The sequence below is a fragment of the Eptatretus burgeri genome, chromosome 10 (assembly GCF_056783735.1).
Source record: "Eptatretus burgeri isolate ZD-2024b chromosome 10, Ebu_testis_v1, whole genome shotgun sequence".
Lineage (NCBI taxonomy): Eukaryota > Metazoa > Chordata > Myxini > Myxiniformes > Myxinidae > Eptatretus > Eptatretus burgeri.
This window is the reverse complement of record NC_140970.1, coordinates 47,131,405-47,152,318: the sequence shown is the minus strand read 5'-3', so window position 1 is coordinate 47,152,318 and position 20,914 is coordinate 47,131,405. Positions and strand designations below refer to the sequence as shown.

Genomic DNA, 20,914 nt, shown 5'->3' with positions numbered 1-20,914 from the left:
TTTGACTTTGTTCACATTTTGTTATGTTACAGCCTGAATTTAAAATGGATTAAATTTAATTTTTTTGTCACCGATCTACACAAAATACCCCACAATGACAAAGTGAAAACACGTTTTTAGAAATTTACAGAAATATCTAATTTACATAAGTATTGAACCCCCTGAGTCAATACTTTGTAGAAGTGCCTCTGGCAGTGATTACAGAGTCTTCTTGGGAATGTCTGCATCAGCTTTGCTCATCTAGATTTGGGGATTTTCTCCCATTCACCCTTGCAGATTTGCTCTAGCTCTGTCAAGTTGCATGGGGAGCGTTGGTGAACAAGAATCTTCAAGTCTTGGCTCCATACATTGTTCCCTCTATCCTTACAAGTCTCCTAGTCCCTGCCACTGAAAAGCATCCCCATAGCATGATGCTGCCACCACCATGCATTTCTGTAGAGATGGTGTTTGATGGGTGATGAGCTGTGCTCAGTTTCCACCAGACGTAGCACTTTGCATTCAGGCCAAAGAGTTAAATTTTCATCTCATCAGACAAAGAATCTTTACCCTCATGATCTCAGAGTCTTTCATGTGCCTTTTTGCAAACTCCAGGCATGCTGTCATGTGCCATTTTCTCAGGAGTGGCTTACAGTCTGGACACTCTCCCAAAAAGCCTGGATTTGAGAAGTGCTGCAGAGATTGTTGTCCTTTCATCAGGTTCTCCCACTTAAGCCAAGGAACTCTGTAATGCTGTCAGAGTGGCCATTAGGTTCTTGGTCACCTTCCTGGCCAAGGTCCTTCTTGCCCAGTTGCTCAGTTTGGTTGGACAGCCAGCTCTAGGAAGAATATGGGTAGTTCCATATTCTTTCCATTTCGTAATGATGGAGCTCACTGTGCTCTTGGGAACGTTCAACACTCGAAATTGTTTTATGCCCTTCCCCAAATCTATGCATCCTCATAATTCTATCTCGGAGTTCGACGAACAGTTCCTTGTACTTCACGGTAGAGTTTCTGCTCTGACTTGCACTGTCAACTATGGGACATTATATTGAAAGGTGTGTTTCTTTCTAAATCATGTCCAATCAGTAGAATTAGCCACATGTGGACTCCAATCAAGTTGTCAAGACATCTCAAGGATGACTGAAGGAAATTGGATGCACCTGAGCTCAATTTGGAGTGTCATTGCAAAGGGGTTGAATACTTATTGACTCGAGACATTTGAGCTTTTCATTTTTAATTCATTTGTAAGAATTTCTAAAAACATGTTTTCACTTTGTCATTATGGGGTATTTTGTGTAGATCGGCAACAAAAAATTAAATTTAATCCATTTTAAATGCAGGCTGTCACAACAAAATGTGACAAAAGTCAAGCGGTATGAATACTTTCTGAAGGCACTGTAAATCGACACGGGGAATTTAGGCTAAAATACACATTTTAAAAAAAATCTAAAAAAATAAAATCAAAAATGAAAATGTTCCACCCACTACATTCATCTACACTTTTGATATGTTGTTCGGTATGGATTATAAAATAAATTCTAATTACAACACAAACCGTTACCCTTGCCGATGGAGAGGGTATTGCATTTGGGTCCGCTTCTTTGTTTGTTCGCAGAGAACTTTCGTGTTTTTCTCCGCAACTGCTTGTCGGATTGAGACGAAATTTTCACCATTGGTGCGACTACTCAGGAAGAATGTTTTAATGATAATTATTATCATGTCATAGGTCACGTGGTGTGGCAACCATGTTGGAAAAACGGAAAAATTTTGGAACTCTGCATCTCTGAAACTGCACCAAGGAAAAAAATTGAAACTTGAAACATCGCAAGTGCTCCTAATGGGGAACTAGAGGGGGAGCACTCGGGAGAGTGCAAAACCTCCGCCACCAATACTGCTGGGTCACTCAAGTGAACCTTATATCTTATTCATTAAATATGACGTCAACAGTGCTAACAGAGTTATAGTTCTTTTCTCCAATTTTTTTTTTTGGGGGGGGGGGGGTTGGAAATCACTTAACATGTAGAAATGCAAAAATAAAGAAATCGAAACTGTTGAAAAAAAAAGTTGCAAAATTTTTTTTTCTCCAACAATTTTTTTTTGGGGGGGGGTGGTTGGAAATCACTTAAAACATGTAGAAATGCAAAAAAAAAAATTTCTCCAACAAATTTTTTTTGGGGGAGTAACAATTTTTTTCTGGGGGGGGGTTGGAAATCACTTAAAACATGTAGAAATGCAAAAAAAATTTTCTCCAACAATTTTTTTTTTGGGGTGGGGGGGGAACCAAGTCCAAAATCTAATGGCATGATCCTTGGACCATACCTATCCCCCCACCAAGTTTCGTCAAAATCCGTCAGAGTTTTTCCGTAATACTGTTCACAAACAAACAAACAAACAAACAAACAGAAAGGGGTGAAAACAGTAACCTCCGATCTTCGATGGCAGAGGTTAATGAGTGTTTTTTTTTTTATGTCATCATTGCATATCGCGGGTTGAGAGACAATGTTGGAACTGCATTTTTGGCGAGGTTGAATGGAATGGCTCTCATGTCTCACAAAACACCATTTATCTTTCATTAGAGATTTGCAGGAAATGGGAAATTTTCAGTTCCAACGTTAATGTGTCTCAACCCACGAAATGGTGTTTTGTTAGACATGAGCCATTTTATTCGGTTTCGCCAAAAATGCAGTTACAACATTACGTCTCTCAACCTGCGATATGTAGAATGCTATATCCAATCAGTATGAACATTTTTGAGGGTCATCTTGGGATAAAGTGGGCCACAAAAATTTTTTGACGTCATCGGTCATGCGATTGGGCAGCCACATCGTTTTTTAAAAAAGAAAACCTTCAAAAATCTTCTCCGAAATGGCAGAACAGATCGAGGTGAAACTTTACACATATGACTGCCTATCCATGAGGAACAAAAGGTTCACACATATAATGTTATCGGTCACACAATTTGACAGCCATATTGGATTTACACTAAAACGTATAAAAATCTTCTTCTGCAGAATGGCTGGACAGATCGAGGGTAAACTTCACACAAATGTTCCCCAAAGCATGCGTGCACAAGGTTGTTAAGGAATAATTGATGTCACATGGTTTGGCAGCCATGTTGGATTTAAGAAAATATAAAATAATGTTTTCTCTGGAACTGCTTAATCAATCGACGTGAAACTTCACAACTGTGATCTAGTAGTGATGGGGAATACATGTTTTAAATATCAACTTGATCGGACACATGGTCTGGCAGCCAGAATTATTTGATTATTTGATCCGAGTTCTTTTTTATTTCTTTTTCTTTTGAATAATGCTCATTTGGCTATGTCTGGATGGGTTTGAGGGTAGAGGGGTAGCAGCTGAAATGTGAATCTGATCCAGGTTCCTCCTGATGACTTCTTTTATTTTTGCTTGTTTGGGTTCCTTCTGAATACTCTAATGCAGGACTGTTCTTATCTGGTCGTCCAATTGATCTGAATTGAATTTATTTTAATCCCATTCTAAATTCAAATGAATAATAATATTTAAAAAACGACATCATTGGTCAGGGTCAGGTGTCTGATCAAAGCAGGGTTGCATCAAAGCTGCGCATCTTGGTACCCGGTCATCACTGCCAGCAGTTATAAAAGTGGCAGTTCCAGTTATGTCTCATTAATTATGTAACACACCAGTACAGAAAATACACCACACAAAATAAGTCCTGGCGAGGGTCTGAAATATCTGATTGCTCTTTTTCTTGCTTATTTTGCAATTAGTTCCATCTCAAACCACATATTGACTGGACTAAGAGAGGAAGAGACGAAAGAGGGTGAGAAAGAGACATAGGAGAGAGAGATATGCCTTTTGTATACTTTTATTGCAAAAAATAAAAATAAAAATGCACAAAAGGAAGTTACAATGGTGTTAATTTAACTCGAGTTAAAAAAACAAACAAACAAACAAAAAACAACAGTTACAAGCAGTTATGTGAAAGAAGGTATTACCTTCCATTTTACAGGGGGGGGGGGGGAATATATATATATATATATATATATATATATATATATATATATATATATATATATATATATATATATATATATACAGTATATAAAATCGCACAGTACAATATAATGATAACACATAGAACAGACTACAGAACAGAAAGTAACCACTAACTGACCATCAGAAATTTTACAACAAACATCAATGACAATCTTTTTTTAAATGCCTGCAACTGACTGTGGTGAGAGTGACAGCAAAATTCCAGGGTGATGTGGCTCAAGCAAAGAGCTTGAAACATGACTGAAATATCAGTGCTATAACGAGACTTCCTAGTCTTGTAAATTGCTAACTTAACCTGGGCAATAAATATATTCACCAAAACTTCCCTTGGGAAGTTATATAGGCCACTGGGACCAAAAATTAAAATTTAGAAAACTGAAAACAAAGGAAAGGTGTGCAAACAGCACTTTCAACAAGAGGAGGGGAGTGGTTAAGCAATTGCTTCCAACATAAGCATGGAACAAAGTTTAACTTTGATCACAGAATAAGGGAATTTGTGGGTGATATAAAATGGGACTTCTCCATTGGAGATCACCAATGCATTTTGGTACAGGTAGTTTATAATAGCATCCCCAATTTGGCCAGAAAGGAGGGGTATGTAGCAGAACTGTGGACCACTTACAAGGTACAGGGGTGAACAAAGAAAAAAATAGCTCCGCAAAGCGGGCGTAACCCCTCAGCCGACGCATTGTAAAAGGAAGCAGTGATATCACGATGAAGCAGTCAGTTAGAGCACGTTGGACGTCATATCTAAAATCAATCAGACTTCAAGATGGCTACCGTGGCGGCTAGTGAAAATCGCAGCGCCCATTTTCGAAAGGAACCTTCCTCTACTCAACTCCAACACACACACTGCAAAAATGCATTTAATCGGACAAGCCAAGCCGTTCTCGAAATTGACGAAAACCAATTTCAAGACGACTGCCGTGGCAGCCACACTGAAAATCTCAGCGTGCCCATTTTCGAAAGGAACCTTCCTTTACTCAACCCCAACACACCCTGCAAAAATGGATTTAATCGGAACCGGCGTTCTCCTCAAAATCGACGGAAACCAATTTCAAGATGGCTGCCATGGAGGCCATATTGCAAATCGCAGCGCGCCCATTTTCCAAAGGATCCTTCCTCTACTCAACCCCAACACACCCTGCAAAAATGGATTTAATCGGACAAGGTGTTCTCAAAATCGACTGAAACCAATTTCAAGATGGCTGCCATGGAGGCCACATTGCAAATCGCAGCGCGCCCATTTTCCAAAGGAACCTTCCTCTACTCAACCCCAACACACCCTGCAAAAATGGATTTAATCGGACAAGCGTTCTCCTCTAAATCAACGGAAACCAATTTCAAGATGGCTGCCATGGAGGCCACATTGAAAATCGCAGCGTGCCCATTTTCGAAAGGAACCTTCCTCTACTCAACCCCAACATACCCTGCAAAAATGGATTTAATCGGACCACGTGTTCTCCTCGAAATTGACGGAAACCAAAAGTTTACAGACGCCCGGACGGACAGGCGCCCGGACAACGCCTGTGACGACAATACCCCTTTTTCAGCCCAATTTGGGCTGAGGGGTAAAAAGTACTTTTAAGCATTGTAGGTAATAAGGTTTTTCAGTTGTTCCCAGAAAGAGAAAGAGAGCAGCTGAATTTCACAGGTTCTAAACTGTGAGAACCAGATAGTTGAAGAATGGGAAAGAAGGTAGGACTGGAAAGCAAAAGTGAATGCAATTCAGAAGGAGGTACAGGAGGATTCCATCGAGCTTGGGAAATATAGTGTATGTATTACACGGCAAGATTTAATACCAGTCACTGAGGCAAGAGCAGAAACACTTAGCCACCCATCACTTGTGTTGCTTTTGAAGTGGCACACTTTGGTTATAGAGGCATGGATACATTGTTGGAGGACAATCCTATCATTTAAACCTTCAAAAAGTGTGTTATAGAATAATGGTTCATTATAAAACACGGACAGCTCATGAAAATAGCGAGGTCGTCGAGACAGGTGAAGGCTTGCCTGGCGTTGATAAAATGGAAGTGGAGATAAATAAACTCTTGTCAAGTCCATCAAGAACAACAACTGAGTGTAGCCCAATTTCACAGCTCAACACAAAATGCTGTTGATGAGGTGTCTTCCTCGCCAGTAGAGGGTCATCTATCGATAATCCCAGCAATCTCTGTGTCTGTCTGTCTGTAAGTGTGTCTGCAACCGCTGTTTCTCGACAACCCCTGGTTCAATCTAATTGAAACTTGCCAGAAATATTGCTGGGGACCTGAGGATGTGCCTTTTCAAGGTTTGATATTAATTGGACAAGTGGTTCCCAAGTTACGGCCATTTATTTATCAACCAATGACAGGACACGGTGATATGACATCACTATTGACATCACTATTTTTTTCACGTACGGGCACACACATATGGGCCCGCACGTGTGGGCAAGCACCTACGGGCACGCACATACGTGCAAAAAAAAAAAAATTAATTGTGATGTTAATAGTGATGTCATAGCACCGTGTCCTGTCATTGGTTGATAAATAAATGGCCGTAACTTGGGAAACACTTATCCGATTAATATCAAACCTTGAAAAGGCACATCCTCAGGTCCCCAGCAATATTCCTGGCAAGTTTCAATTAGATCGGACCAGGGGTTGTCGAGAAACGGCGGCCGCAGACACACACATACAGACAGACAGGCAGACACACACACAGAGATTGCTGGAATTAGAGGGCACGCACATACGGGCCCGCACCTACGGGCACGTGAGAGCGAAGGAACAGCCTGTGTTGTTGTTGTTGTTGTTGTTGTTTCTGGCACGCGGTTTGAAAGTTAATTTTTTTTTTTGCACGTATGGTCACGCCCCTACGGGCCTGCACTCGTACAAGAAATGCCAAGTAATTGGAAGATGGAAGGCCATGATGCAGCATTTGACGTTATGTCTTTGGCCACCCTCAGACATCGGTAGATTCAGCCTTTCGCATCACAGCCAATGTTTTTACCTTCGCATTCTGCGAAAGGTTATGTTTTGGTCGCTGTGTATATGTGTGTTTCTTTGTTATTCGCATAACTCAGAAAGTATTAAACCGAATTGCATGAAATTTGGTGGGATGATTCGTGAGTATCCAAGGACGATTTGATTAGATTTTGGGAGCGATCGGGTCAAAGGTCAAGGTCAAGGTCATGAAAAGGTCAAAAACACTCTTTCGAGCATAACTTCCTTCATAATACAGCTATCGACATGCAACCACCGCCATATTGTTCCATGACGAGATACCTTTCGGATATGTAGTGTCGGATTTGACGCAACGTCATCGGAAGTGCGTCTAAATGATGTCACAAGATGACGTAAATTTTCAATTTTCGATCTCATCAGTTTTGATCAAACCGTTTTGTAGGACTTACCTTAAGGACGTCACGCACCAAATTTGACTTCGATCGGACTGACCGTTATGACGTCATTGACGTTTGAACATGACGTTTATCAATTGTGGCTAAAATGTCCTGATATTTTACATTCAAATATCTATATAATTTATAAAGCAAAGTCTCCCAAATCCAGGCATGAGGATCAGTACCAAAATATCTGTTTATTGATGTACAGGTTTTGCCAATTAACTCTGTAGTCAAGGTCAAGGTCACACTCAAGGTCAAAATATACTTGTAGGCATAGCTTCAGATCTAATAGAGCTATTGACATGAAACCAACGTAAAAACATTCAGTGAACTACGAGCTTTCAGAATGGTAGTCCCCGATTGGACGTGACGTCCCCAGAAGTGCGTCAAAATGACGTCAAAAGATGACGTCATTTTTCAACTTTTTAATTTTTCAGTGTTTATCATTCCATTTTGTTGGACTGCCTTCAAGGAGGTTACACACCAAATTTGACGTCAATTGGACTGATGGTTGTGACGTCATGGACGTTTTAAAATGACGGTTTTCAAATGTGCCCGGAAAAAAGTTGCGGCGGCGAAGGTATGCGCTCTACAGAGTGCCCGTTCTAGTTCGGTCCAGAAAAAGCGAGTCACTCACTTTTGTATTTCATCCACCATTGTAGTGGGTGGCTGCAAAGCAAGGTAGGATCTTGTGCCATAACATAGAGGTAATCAGGTTGTATATTATACATACTCTGCCTCAATAAGACAGTTGGCAGAGTTGGCCATTCCATTTCAGCAAAAGCAGTTCAATACAATCGGGCAAGCCTTCCCAGCTGAGCCTCACAAAATGAATGCGACCAAGGAAAACCCCCCAAAAAATTAATCCCATCTTCCCTCCAAGTAATATTTGCAGGGAGAGAGAGAGTGAGGGGGATAGGTAGAAGGTTCAAGCCACAGCATTTGTTTTAGTCCAATTTAGCTGATGAAGCTTTACTAAAGAGGTCCAAACAATGCATCATCTCAGCAACATCACCTGAATGGTTGATGCAGACGCATGTATCAGCGCCATAAACAATGCTCTTTATAGGGTGGGTTAATGCTCTCAGTCAGAGGGTTGAGCCGTCGTATTTAACAGATCACAGGATTGTACGCCAGCAAGTTGGCTTTATCTCGCCTTCCTTCGTCTCCTCTTCTCCGCCACATGCTTGATGCATGTCTGCTCAAACTTCTTTACGTGGTCGGTGCAGTAAATGCACCACTTCCCACGATGAAGGGCAATTTTCTTCGATTCGGTCATGCTGATCTTACACTGTTTGAGGTTAGTTTTAAGCGAGTCTTTTTATTGTTTTTTGGGGGGCACCAATTGATCTTTTGCCTTCTGTGAGCTCACCATAGAACAATGCTTTGGGCACATGATGGTCCTCAATCGCCACTCGTTGCCCTGCTCAGCATGTAATCCCGTATAAATTGGTGTAATCCCGTATAAATAGGGACTGCACACGGCTTTCAGTTCCTTGAAGCCTTGTGCGTCGATGATCGGCAGCTTCTTGGAGCACACGGGCTCTGTTTATCCACCAGCCCTCTTTCAGTTGGTGACATTTCTTCTGTGCTGCGCTTCTGGTCCTTGCGTATTCATTCTTCTTTGACAGATTATATTTATCGCATGCATAAGCGACATGCTTCTAGTGCAGGTCATCCAGCATGGTAAGAATAAGTGGAACATTTTCGTCAAATCAGTCGCAACGTTTCCGTTCTATGTGGGTGATTGTATTCAGTGCGGCCTTCCAGGTAGCTTCGCAGCATGCGTTCCACTCAGCTATGCACGAGTTAAATAAACTCTGTGTTGTCAGATATGCCCAGCTCCTCCTCTACATTTACTGCTAGCTTGATACTTGTGGCCTGGGTTTTTCAGCTTTGGGGTTTGGCAAGGTCGCTGGTTCTGTGCTTTAGGTGCAATATGGAGAGCTGTTTTAGCAAGAGTCAGATGATGATCTGACCATGCAGTGGAATTCTGAACAGCTCTGGTCAGATGGACGTCGTGTCGATCAAGTTGATGCACAATGATCTAGTTTATTCGGTGCCAGTGCTTTGACCTTGGATGCATCCATGATGGTTTCAACCGATTCCTCTGTTGAAATTGAGTGTTCATGATGGTCAGCTTGTTCGTGGCACAGAAACTCACCACCAAGGTACCGCTGCCATTTTATTTAGCGACACCATGATTGCTGATAACTTGGTCCCATGTGTTGGAGTTGCAGCTCACTCTGGTGTTGAAATTGCCCATCAACACAATTTTGCCGTTGGCAGGTGCAGATAAAATTTGTGAGAGTTGGTCATAAAAGGCTTCTTTTTCATCACCGGAATAAGACATGACCAGGTTTCTTCAGAGAATCCTTGGCTATTGCTGGTTGGACTTTGTATCCAAAGAGCGATTGCTGAGAGACTCAAATGAGATTTATTACCTGCATAGTCCATGAGCATCAGCTGCGGTTGTATGGACATGTGGCTTGTTTTCCTGACGCTGATCCTGCTCACCAGATTCTCTCAGTGAGTGAGTCTCAGAGTGGAGGAGGCCAATAGGCCGACCACGTGCCTCGTGATTGCAGCAAGTCGATCAGCATCTCAAGGAGATGGGGATGGGCCAGGCATCTGCCTGGGAGATGGCCAGACGGAGGCCCCTGGAGTACCTGCGAAAAGTGAACACAGCGACGCGCTGCTCTGGCGCATGCTCCTATACCTGACCTGACATGAATAGGACATGGTTGGTGCATACGCACTGATAAGTGGTGCGTCTGTCCTGAAGTTTTACCCACTTTGACATTAACCGCTCATCGTGTCCTTTCGGTATGGATAACAGCTGCGGAATGAGCTTGGGTTTGATGGTGAAACCAATACCAGCTGGTTGCGCAGCATACGCAGGTTTACAGATCCAGTAGAATGTGTTTCCGGCACCTGTTCCGGTGAGCTGTGACTCGTCGGCAAATCTTGTCTTGCTAAGCACTGGAAAACTAAATAAATACATAATTAAAAACCCGATATCTTTCTGAATGAGTGCCCGAGCGATGATTGCCATTTTTCATTCCAGGTTGGTTGGCTGTCTTCGAGCGTGTGAACATTCCACGCACCAAACATTCAACTTTTTAGGTTTTTTTCTTTTTTTTTCTTTCATTCTTTCGACCACGGAAGTTGGATGGCACTTTCACTTGCTCCCACCACCCCTTCCCCATCGCCACAAGAGTTGAAACGGTCGGAGGTGGTGGCAAAGTCCTGCACTATGTGGGATTACAGTGAGAGTGACACATGCTCCATCAAATACTCTCTCTCGTCTGCCACAGCCCGTGAGCCCAGGTCTGGAAGCCCAGAACATGAACACAGCAAATTACGGATGCAGCAGAATGGCCCAAACAAGACGCCTAGTTGGTCTCTTGCTCGCCGTTAACACGTATGCACCACATCATGGTGCCTGGAGACCATGGCTAGAATAAGTCTGGATCACCCTCCAAGGTAATACCCGACATTAATAGTACCGTTGACCCTTCTAAGGGTTTGCCCACCATTATACCCAAACAGCCACCCCGCCCGGCCATTGCTGCTGTGAACAAGCCAGACAAGCTCTCATAGTAAAGCCCAACAAAGACTTACAAAAGGTATTCAGGAGTGGTTCAAGGGATAGGGCATATAAAGCACCTGAAAGTGGACAGCCCTCCTTTACCACCTCTTTCAACACAAAAGGAGGGCACAAGGTCATTGTTGACATTAAAGAGTGCAGATAGGTTAGAATAACATAAATGTATACAGTCAACCCCCGCTTTATCGCGGTTCACCTATCGCGCCCCCGGTTCATCGCAGGTTTTCCCTTGGAAGTAACTAATTTTTTCTGTGGATTCCCCTGGTAATAATATATGAAATATAAATTATTTAAGCAATAAATTATAACGCGTGGCGCTCGACCAGTCACACAACGCACGAGACAGTTTCGCTTGTGAACTTCGAATATTTTCTACGGTTTTTTCTCTAAGCCCCACAATGCTGCCCAAACGCCCTGCACCTTCTAAGGCTTCTGGCAAGGAACCGAAGTGCCAGAGGAAGGTCCTGACATTCCAGGAGAAGGTTAAGGTGCTCCATATATGCTTCGGGAAGGAAAAAAGGTTTGCCGCCGTTGGACGAGCACTGCTCGTACACAGCACCTCAAAACCGACCAGACGAGTCGATCTCCGGCACCTCAAACCCAATCACTGCCAAACCGACCAGACCAGACGAGTCGATCTCAGGCACCTCAAACCCAATCACTGCCAAACCGACCAGACCAGACGAGTCGATCTCAGGCACCTCAAACCCGATCACTCCCAGACCGACCAGACCAGACGAGTCGATTTTTTGGGGAGGCGTCCATTCATCGCGGATTTTCACTTAGCGCGGGGAGGTTTGGAACGTAACCCCCGTGAGAAATGGGGGATTACTGTACATGATAAAAAGAAGGGGCCAAAACCAAAATGCTGCAAAACTTCAAAAAGATAGACATGAGAAACAATCAAAAGCCTTTGTCTGGTCTAAAACAACAAGACCTCCACATTTATGGTAAATCTCACATGCATACATCGGATCAGGAATAACAAAAATGTTGTAATGGATGTTGAGACCAGGGATGGAATAGGTTTGATCAACATGCAAAAGGTCTTTTAACAGTGGTGAAAGATGCAAGGCCTTGCGGAAGGAATCGGTACACACTACACAGCAATGACACTAGCTGCCACTGCGGAATGAGTAAGGGATCGCCTTTCTTAGGGAGCAGGTTGAGTACCACTCTCCTTCAGCTAAACAGAAATTCGTCCTTCTCCAGGCTTTTTTGAAAGACCAAAAGCAATTCAGGACTGATTAAGTCCCAAAACAGTTCAAACTAGAAGGGCACTCAGTGGAGCGCATACCTCCACCACGCAATGCCTGATCCACGAGAGATCATATCGGGCCCAATACATTTTTGAAATATCATGCTATATATCGTTTTTAGCCCCATCTCTCAATGATGAAGAATCACTTAAAAAATTAAATAAGTCTCGTATCCAGATCCGGATCTTCACCAAAATCAAATCAATTCGTCCTTGTCACACAACCAAAGTGCCCACCAAGTTTTGTCCGAATCCATACACAACTTTTTAAGATATCCTGCACACAAACAGACAGACAGAGGTGAAAACATAACCTCCTTCTACCTTCAGTGGTGGAGGTAACCAGAACAGCACTCGGTAGAGCGCATACTGTACTGTACTGAATTGGGAGATGCTTAGCAGGCAGACACGAAGCGGAGGAACAGTCGAGCCGGGCTGTGTTGCACGAGTGCGAGCCAGGGCGTACTGTGCCCGCGGCTCCCCTTTATTCCGTACTCGGTACACTCACGAGCCGGCCGACTCCAGCATTACTACGACGCCTCAGACGGCGTGCACACCTCATATCCCTTGCCGACCCCCACGGCCACCTCCCATCATCACGCCCACCATGCAACATCACCATGCCCTTCCCCATAGGCCCGCAGACTCCACCACACATACCTCTGCCAGGTTGAACAGTTCACATTTTGTATCCCATTGATAGGCTGAATCTGGATCCAGAACTGAACCAAAATCGAATAGGCTCATTCTTGTCATCGAACAAACTCATCCACCGAGTTTTGTCATAACTTGGCAACAACTTTTTTAAATATCATACTATATATTCGTTTTTGGCCCCATCTCGCACGGGTGAAGAATCGCTTTTAAAAAATTCTCGTATCTAGAACCAGATCTTGATCTTCACCAAAATCCACTTGATTTGTCCTTATGACACACCCAACCTGTCCAGTGAGTTTTGTCTGAGTCCATCCATAACTTTTTGAGATATCGTGCTGCATATTGGTTTTAGCCCCATCACTCAATGGTGAAGAACCACAAAAAAATCGTAGTTTCCAGATCCATAACTTCACCAAAATCTAATCAATTGGTTCTTGTCACATAATCAACCAGTCCACCAAATCGTGTCCAAATACGTCCATAACGTTTTAAGATATCCTGCTCAGAGACCGACAGACGGGTGAAAGCACGACCTCTGTCCACCTTCGGTGAAGAGTTAACTGGAGAGTTCATAGAATACCTTACCCTATGCAGCGTTTAAGTTTATTCAATTGAAATAAAAAAAAGATTGTAAAGGTCGCATTAAAAAAATAAAATAAAATAATGCTGGAAGTTTACCACCATTGATGCAGTGGTTATTACACCACCTTATCTAACACGTCAAATTGATTATATTCGTGCCTGTTGTTTCTGTCCTTTATGACGTTGCTCAAAACTACGTTTCCTGTTTGGAATTATTTTCAATTTTGTTCGACTGCCAGACAGGGTAAAAAAATATATATATTCTCACTCCTCTCTGCGCATGTGCTATCGGGACAAATTCAGAGCCAAAGTACCGCTAAATAACAGGTTCGTTTTCCAATTCATGTTACAATTTGTGTTCAAAATAGAACATCGAATTGAAATTAAATTTTTCCTCGATCATAAAATGACGTTTGTGGACAGACAGATGGGTGGACATAAGTAAACCAATTGCTTAACCCCACTTTCACTTCGCATGTGCGGGGTAATTACTCTGTTGACAGTCCATCAAGGCCAGGTGATTTCTCTTTGCCTCTTAAGGGCAATGGAAAATTCCCCAAGCATGAGTGGTTTCTCCAGGTCAAACATTTGCTCTGGGGTTAAGGTACAAATACCTTAAAGCAAATGAAACAATGAAACTTGACAAAGCATGGATTAAACCAGACTTAGCTTGATGTTGCGATGTTAACAGATATGCCTCCACCTATAGTACGTCTTTACTTACTCCAACTTTGACCTCAATATGTAATCTGTACATATGTATCATGGTACATGCACTTCGTAAAGGTTAAATCCCATAGCCAATGGTATCACATTAACATGAGTTTTTACGTGACATGTGACCCTTGACCCTTTAAAAACAAATAATCAATCATAATCCCTTCAGCCTTTCTCAAGTATCACATTTTACCTGACATGACCTCTGACCCCTTGATGCCAACTTAAATCAGCTCATCTTTGAATCATAATATACTAGTGCGTGCCCGTACGTGCGTGGCCGTACATGCAACAACAACAAAAACTTTCAAACCGCGTGCCAGAAACAACAACCACACAGGCCGTTCCTTCGCTCTCGCGTGCCGGTACGTGCAAACAAAAAAAAACAATTAAAAAAAAACTTTCAAAAAACCACACAAGCCGTTCCTTCGCTCTCGTAAACAACAACTGGATTGGGGCATTGTGTTTATCTATAAATTCGCAAAAGAAATCGAGAAATTATTAGCATATAGTAAGTCATCACTATCCGGAAGTGGTGCACGCCCGTACGGAATGTTCACATGTATTCCACGAATTATCGCTTTCATTGAAGTAACAACTGCTGTGATACTTCCACACAGAGAGTTGATTAAAATCAAGTTTACCTCCCTGTCTTTGCTTGCCACGACATTCGCTGCCATTGACCATTGCCACTCCTATGCCACGGTAACTATGCGGCCCTTTCCCCATCGGCCACGCCTACGTAGCAACGTGTCTTGTCATTGGTTTGATAAATAAATCGCCATAACTTGGGAAGCACTTGTCCGATTAATATCAAACGTTGAAAAGGCACATAACCAGGTCCCCAGCAATATACCTGGCAAGTTTCAATTAGATCGGACCAGTGGTTGGCGAGAAACAGCGGTCACACACACACACACACACACACACACACACACACACACACACACACACACACACACACACACACACACACACACACACACACACACACACACACACACACCTGGAATTATAGATAGATACTTTAACCAAGCTTGGTCAAAATCCCATTACTGATTCCCAAGTTAGCACAGTAACAGAATTTTTACCTAACAAGACCTTTGACCTTTTGTCCCATAATCTAATCAGTTTATCTTTACATCATTATCCATACTTGCACCAAGTTTGACCCCTTCAGCCATTCAGTTATCGTGGTAACGAAAACCTATCATGGACACACGGACGGACGGTCATCCTGAAAACATGCCTCCGGTGACTGTCAGTGGAGGCATAAAAACAGATTAGAGCACCCAGATGGTTGAGGTGTTGAAAACGAAATCTTGTTAGCACTCCTTAGGTTTGATTATCAACTATCTTATGAAGGAAGGCCTTCTTCCCCTGGAGTCTGAGCTTTTTGGGGGGTCAGAATGGGGTTATTTTTATGTTTTTTAATTCGTTTGGAAATGGAAGATTTGTTTTCCCAACTCAGCTCTTGCTCGACATTCTTGTGTAGTTAGAAAACAATACAGTTTACAGAAAGCTTGGATTTGAACCTTCACATTGTCCCACCATAGTCACTGAATTACAAACTGGGGTTTGCAATTAAACAAGCAGGACCATACACTTTCAAAAGCACCTCAAAAAGAGGGGTTATCTAAAAAAGCAGCAATTTGGAAACAAATGTAAACAGTAGCTCACAGTGATCAGGTGTGGTCTGGGAATCCGGAAGGAGAAACCCTTGCAATATGGGAGAGGTGATGAAAAGCGAGTTCACAAAGAACCAATCGAATCTAATTAAGGACATCTGATTATTGGCAACCTGACACCAAGAAAATTGGTGAATGCTTAGGTATAAGTGCCAGAGACCACAGAGACCAAAGTTTCATACTAGGTAATCTAACAGTTTGGCCAGCACGGGATGAGGTTCTACGCCATTCCGGTCCTAAAGGCACAGTCACACCTTGACGTTTTAGCCAGCTTATGCCGATTTTTGAAAAATTTGTCTAAAAGGCTGGCACACGTCGAATACGTTATGGGTAAGTTTTGGAAACATTGAGAGCACGCTGAAAAACACTGTCATACGTCGTAGTACGCTGGCTTTCATCGTTGTACTTTGCAGTTGTCCTCAAATTTTAGCATGTTTGAAATTTTACGACTTATGCCAGCGCATGACTCACAAGTTTCGCTATGCTGGCCATAAGTTGTAGGCACGTTATGTGATCGTTGACACACGTTAATTGTAAGTTAATCATAAGTTGAAACACGTCGGGGTAATGTTTAGCATACCCGAAACTTATTTCTAACCTATGAGTAACATTTGGTAGGCACGTTACGCGATCGTTGACACAGGTTACTTGTAAGGCACTCATAAGTTGAAACACGTCAATGTAATGGTTAGCGTCAGTGTTCCAGACTTCCTTGTGTTTTTTTTTTTTTTCTTCGGTATGACGATCATGTTGACACTTCGATTTCTAGTGCGGTTAAGATTTAAATCGTTGAGTGGCAGCCTATTAATTATATTATATTATAACCACACTAGAAATCGAAGCGTCAACATCAACGTCATACCGAAGAAAAAAAAAAAAACAACGCAGTGGCCAATGGGGTAAAGGAGCAGTTGGTCACGAACAGCGATGGGGCGGGCCCAGAGGGGGGGAGAGGAGAGAGAGCGACGGGGCAGGCCCAGAGGGGGGGGAGGGGAGAGAGAGCGACGGGGCGGGCCCAGAGGGGGAGGGGAGAGAGCGACGGGGCGGGCCCAGAGGGGAGGGAGAGAGCGACGGGGCGGGCCCAGAGGGGAGGGGAGAGAGCGACGGGGCGGGCCCAGAGGGGGAGGGGAGAGAGCGACGGGCGGGCCCAGAGGGGGAGGGGAGAGAGCGACGGGCGGGCCCAGAGGGGGAGGGGAGAGAGCGACGGGCGGGCCCAGAGGGGGAGGGGGAGAGCGACGGGGCGGGCCCAGAGGGGGAGGGGGAGAGTGACGGGGCGGGCCCAGAGGGGGAGGGGAGAGAGCGACGGGGCGGGCCCAGAGGGGGAGGGGAGAGAGCGACGGGGCGGGCCCAGAGGGGGGAGGGGAGAGAGCGACGGGGCGGGCCCAGAGGGGGGAGGGGAGAGAGCGACAGGGCGGGCCCAGAGGGGGGAGGGGAGAGAGCAACGGGGTGGGCCCAGATGGGGAGAGAGAAAACAGCGCAAGAGGAGGTGGGAGTCATACCCCACGAGCTTGACCGCGACATCTGATAGTAAAAATCTATATAAATTTAACAGCTGGCCACCGGACATGGCTTGAGAGTTTATCATGGTGGTGAAGCAGAATGTAATCAGCTCTTCATTTTTGGGGAAAACATCTACCATCTACTTTCTGAACAGTGGATTAAAACAATTGAGTTTTTTTGTAAACCTCTCAACTCTTCCACAGTTTCAACTTTGTATACAAAAAAAAAAAAAAAAACTACATGTATGTGGAACATTTATTGAGTTGCTGTTGTGTAACATACCAGACAATTGCCTTACCATATTTGCCAAGGTCTCCTCTCAGCAGCTGGCTCACGAAAACGCTTCACTGCTCAAGACATCATGGTGGAAGGATAAGACAGAAAGGAATCAGTCAGGCAAGAAACAACAATGAAATAAATAACACAGAAAAGAAGCAAAACAAGAAAGTCTGCAAAATATTTATTTATTGCAATTTCATTCGACATTTTCCATACTGGTACGACATTGGGGCTGGCAAAAGAGTTGAGATGTGTGCACTCATCTTTGAGTCGATTCGTTGACCACAACTTTTTTGGCTCCTCCAAACTCATGCCCAGTTTCTCCCCCATTTTTATGGTTTTAACCATTTTCTATATTTGCTTGTAGATGCCATGCTCCATCATCAACACTTCAAAAGGCCAAGTGCTTGCTTCAAAAATCCGTGCAGTTTATCAGAAACACACATCCTTTTTTAAAACTAAAGAGTTCATGGAACACCTTACCCCATGTAATCTTGAGAAAAAGGGCTTGGGAAGGGTCTTTTAAACTTTTCCTTTGAGTTTCCAACGACAATCTATATTTCCTACGAGCTGCGATTTGGTCTGAATCTCGATATTCCCCCAACGCTGAAAGCATGAGCGGCAATTTTGATTGGTCGAGATGACATAATATTTTTCCCAAGTACTGCTAAATTGGGGGTTTTTGGAAGTGACTGCAAGACGATTTGTGTTCTCGTGTTGAAGTATATAATTCAATTGAAATAAAATAAAAGTTTTAAAGGCTAGAGAAAATAAATAAATAAACTTTTAAAGGAAGCTTGATGCATTTGGGATACACAGTCTTTTACACGATCTTATTTAACACATTAAATTAGTTATTCATGACTGTGCCCTTTATCCTGTCCATAAAAAAACAGTAAGATTCCAGTTTGGAATGATTTTAAATTTTGTTTGACTGACAGACAGGTAGACAGACTAAAACAATTACCTCGCTCCTCTTTGTGCATGCGCGATAGGGACAAGATTCCATACAATTGGTTAAATTCATAGCCAAAGCACGACTAAACTGCAGGTTCGTGTTCAGATTCAGGTTTTAGAGTCTCGACTCTTCAAAATATAACATTCGATTGAAATCAAGTAGATCCTCAATCACAGATTGACGTCTGCAGACAGACAGAGTGAACAAATTGTTTAACCCGCTTTACGCTTCAAGTGCAGGGTCTTCTTCTTTCACATGCAGCACAATGCTGCGGGGTAGCATTATTGACCGAGGGCGTGGCTGTGCCCCCCTGTAGGTTAGGGTGAGAATTTGGAATCTGGCCATGGTGCCGGTGATCGCTCTACTCTTCCCGAAGGACACCATGAGATCTTTAGCGTCCACCAATGAATGCCGGGACATGGGACGCTTGCTTAACGTTCATCCGAGAAATGGCACACATATTGATGAATCACCAGGATGGCAGTTTTATAGCTGGGTCCAGATTCGAACTCAGGCTAGACAGCTTAGAGGTGTGTGTGTGTGTGTGTGTGTGTGTGTGTGTGTGTGTGTGTGTGTGTGTGTGTGTGTGTGTGTGTGTGTGTGTGTGTGTGTACCTCTGGACAATCATGTCAGCCCTGCGTGTGGGGTTTACGAGGAAATACAAAGGACGTGGGCTGTCGACACAGGTAAAAGGTAATTCTGCACCGACGGACGACTCCGAATCCCTATAAAAGCACCAGAACATAATACCATGCGTTCGTACTGACAAGTGTCACGCAAGAATCTGCTTGCCAACACAAACAAACGCCAAAATCAACATTATAGGCAGCACCAATGATGACTTGATAATGTAATGTTAACGATGATGCAATGATGATGAACACCATATAGGTCTCAGCATCTGCATGCCGAGGCCACGTGTTGTGTTGTGTTGTGTTGTGTTGTGTTGTGTTGTGTTGTGTTGTGTTGTGTTGTGTTGTGTTGTGTTGTGTTGTGTTGTGTTGTGTTGTGTTGTGTTGTGTTGTGTTGTGTTGTGTTGTGTTGTGTTGTGTTGTGTGTTGTGTGTTCCCCCTTTAGGAAAGGCCTTAATAACTCCACATTACGTGTGCACGGTCCTTGATGAAGACCACTTGATGGTCGAAACGTGGGACCTGAGCTTTTCCCACTGCGAAGCTGAACGAGTTGGTGGTGGCATGGTGCCTACAACGTCGAGTAATGATCGTCCCAACTACAGCCAGCTTGTTGTGACACACATCGAGTAGTTTTTAATTGCTTCGTTCCTCTTTCGGTAAAATTAACAGCGCAAGGATGCGGATGTACATGCAAAATGTAGGATGGTGAGAGGTGCAAGATTCACGTCGACCTTATCCAAGATAACCACCGACAGTACGGCCCACTACCGGCCCAACTCACGCATGAGGATGCTGAAAGCCAAGATCGCCAGAAGACCCTGGATCAAGACCCCAAAAGTGTCCATGAGGGCACCATTGTGGCATCCCTGCGGGTTCGGAGCGCCGCTCACATTAGCAGACATCGCTCGCCAATGTCCTCCTTGTCCGAGGCCCAGGAACATCACCCACGGCCACAGCCTTGTCCCGCCATTCAGCTTTCCGTTTAACTCTTCAAACCGTTTGGTCTTGGGTGTCCCACTTCACGCGGGGGAAATAATAATAATAATAATTATTATTATTATCACCGACTTGGTTCAGGCGTTTTGACAGACAGAAGAATATACTTCCCCCCCCCCAAAAAAAAACCGACGATGATGTCTACAATTTCAAGTCACATTCTCTTATTTTTTTCTTCTTTTCAATAAAGCAAAAACAAAAGAAGCACACGATTACAATTGAATCATTATTCATGTACCTTCGTTTATCGGTGCTTAATGATTTTCAAAGGTTTCTAAATTCCAAAGCGTCGATGCACCCCGAGCACGAGAAATAAGTCAAAATCACACGGATAACTTCAGAAACAGGAAGCCAATCCGAACAGTATTTAATCAACTTCGAAAGCGCTGCCGCGAACTACAACAGCATGGCCGCCATAAAGTGCACAACGACATATTTAACAAAATGTGAAAAGTGATAAATTCGAATGACAGGCTCCTCATAAAAAAAGGACAAATGTGTCCACGAGCAGCGTCCTAAATATTTTGTCGGTAAAAAAAATCTTAAATTTTATTTTTTTAAAACAACAACAACAACAACTTCCGATATTTCGTCACGTGCCTTGATTAAGCCAATAGCGAAACGCG

The 20,914-nt window shown here is 43.4% G+C and overlaps 1 protein-coding gene across 3 annotated transcripts in view; it reads right to left on the bottom strand.

Moving 5' to 3' along the window:
• The window catches only part of STIMATE (STIM activating enhancer), a 45,894-nt gene extending 25,210 nt beyond the window's left edge, over positions 1-20,684 (bottom strand). For 2 of the 3 annotated variants that reach the window (XM_085898176.1, XM_085898178.1), the window contains exons 1-3: positions 20,527-20,683; positions 20,074-20,309; positions 17,722-17,770 (exon numbers count right to left, since the gene is read on the bottom strand). In XM_085898176.1, coding sequence (XP_085754302.1) covers positions 17,722-17,770; positions 20,074-20,233 — 209 coding nt within the window. In that variant the 5' untranslated portion in view covers positions 20,234-20,309; positions 20,527-20,683. Of the gene's footprint in view, positions 1-17,721; positions 17,771-20,073; positions 20,310-20,526 lie in introns of all 3 variants that reach the window. The other variant, XM_085898179.1, reaches the window with a different exon arrangement.
• Positions 20,685-20,914: the final 230 nt, after the last annotated feature.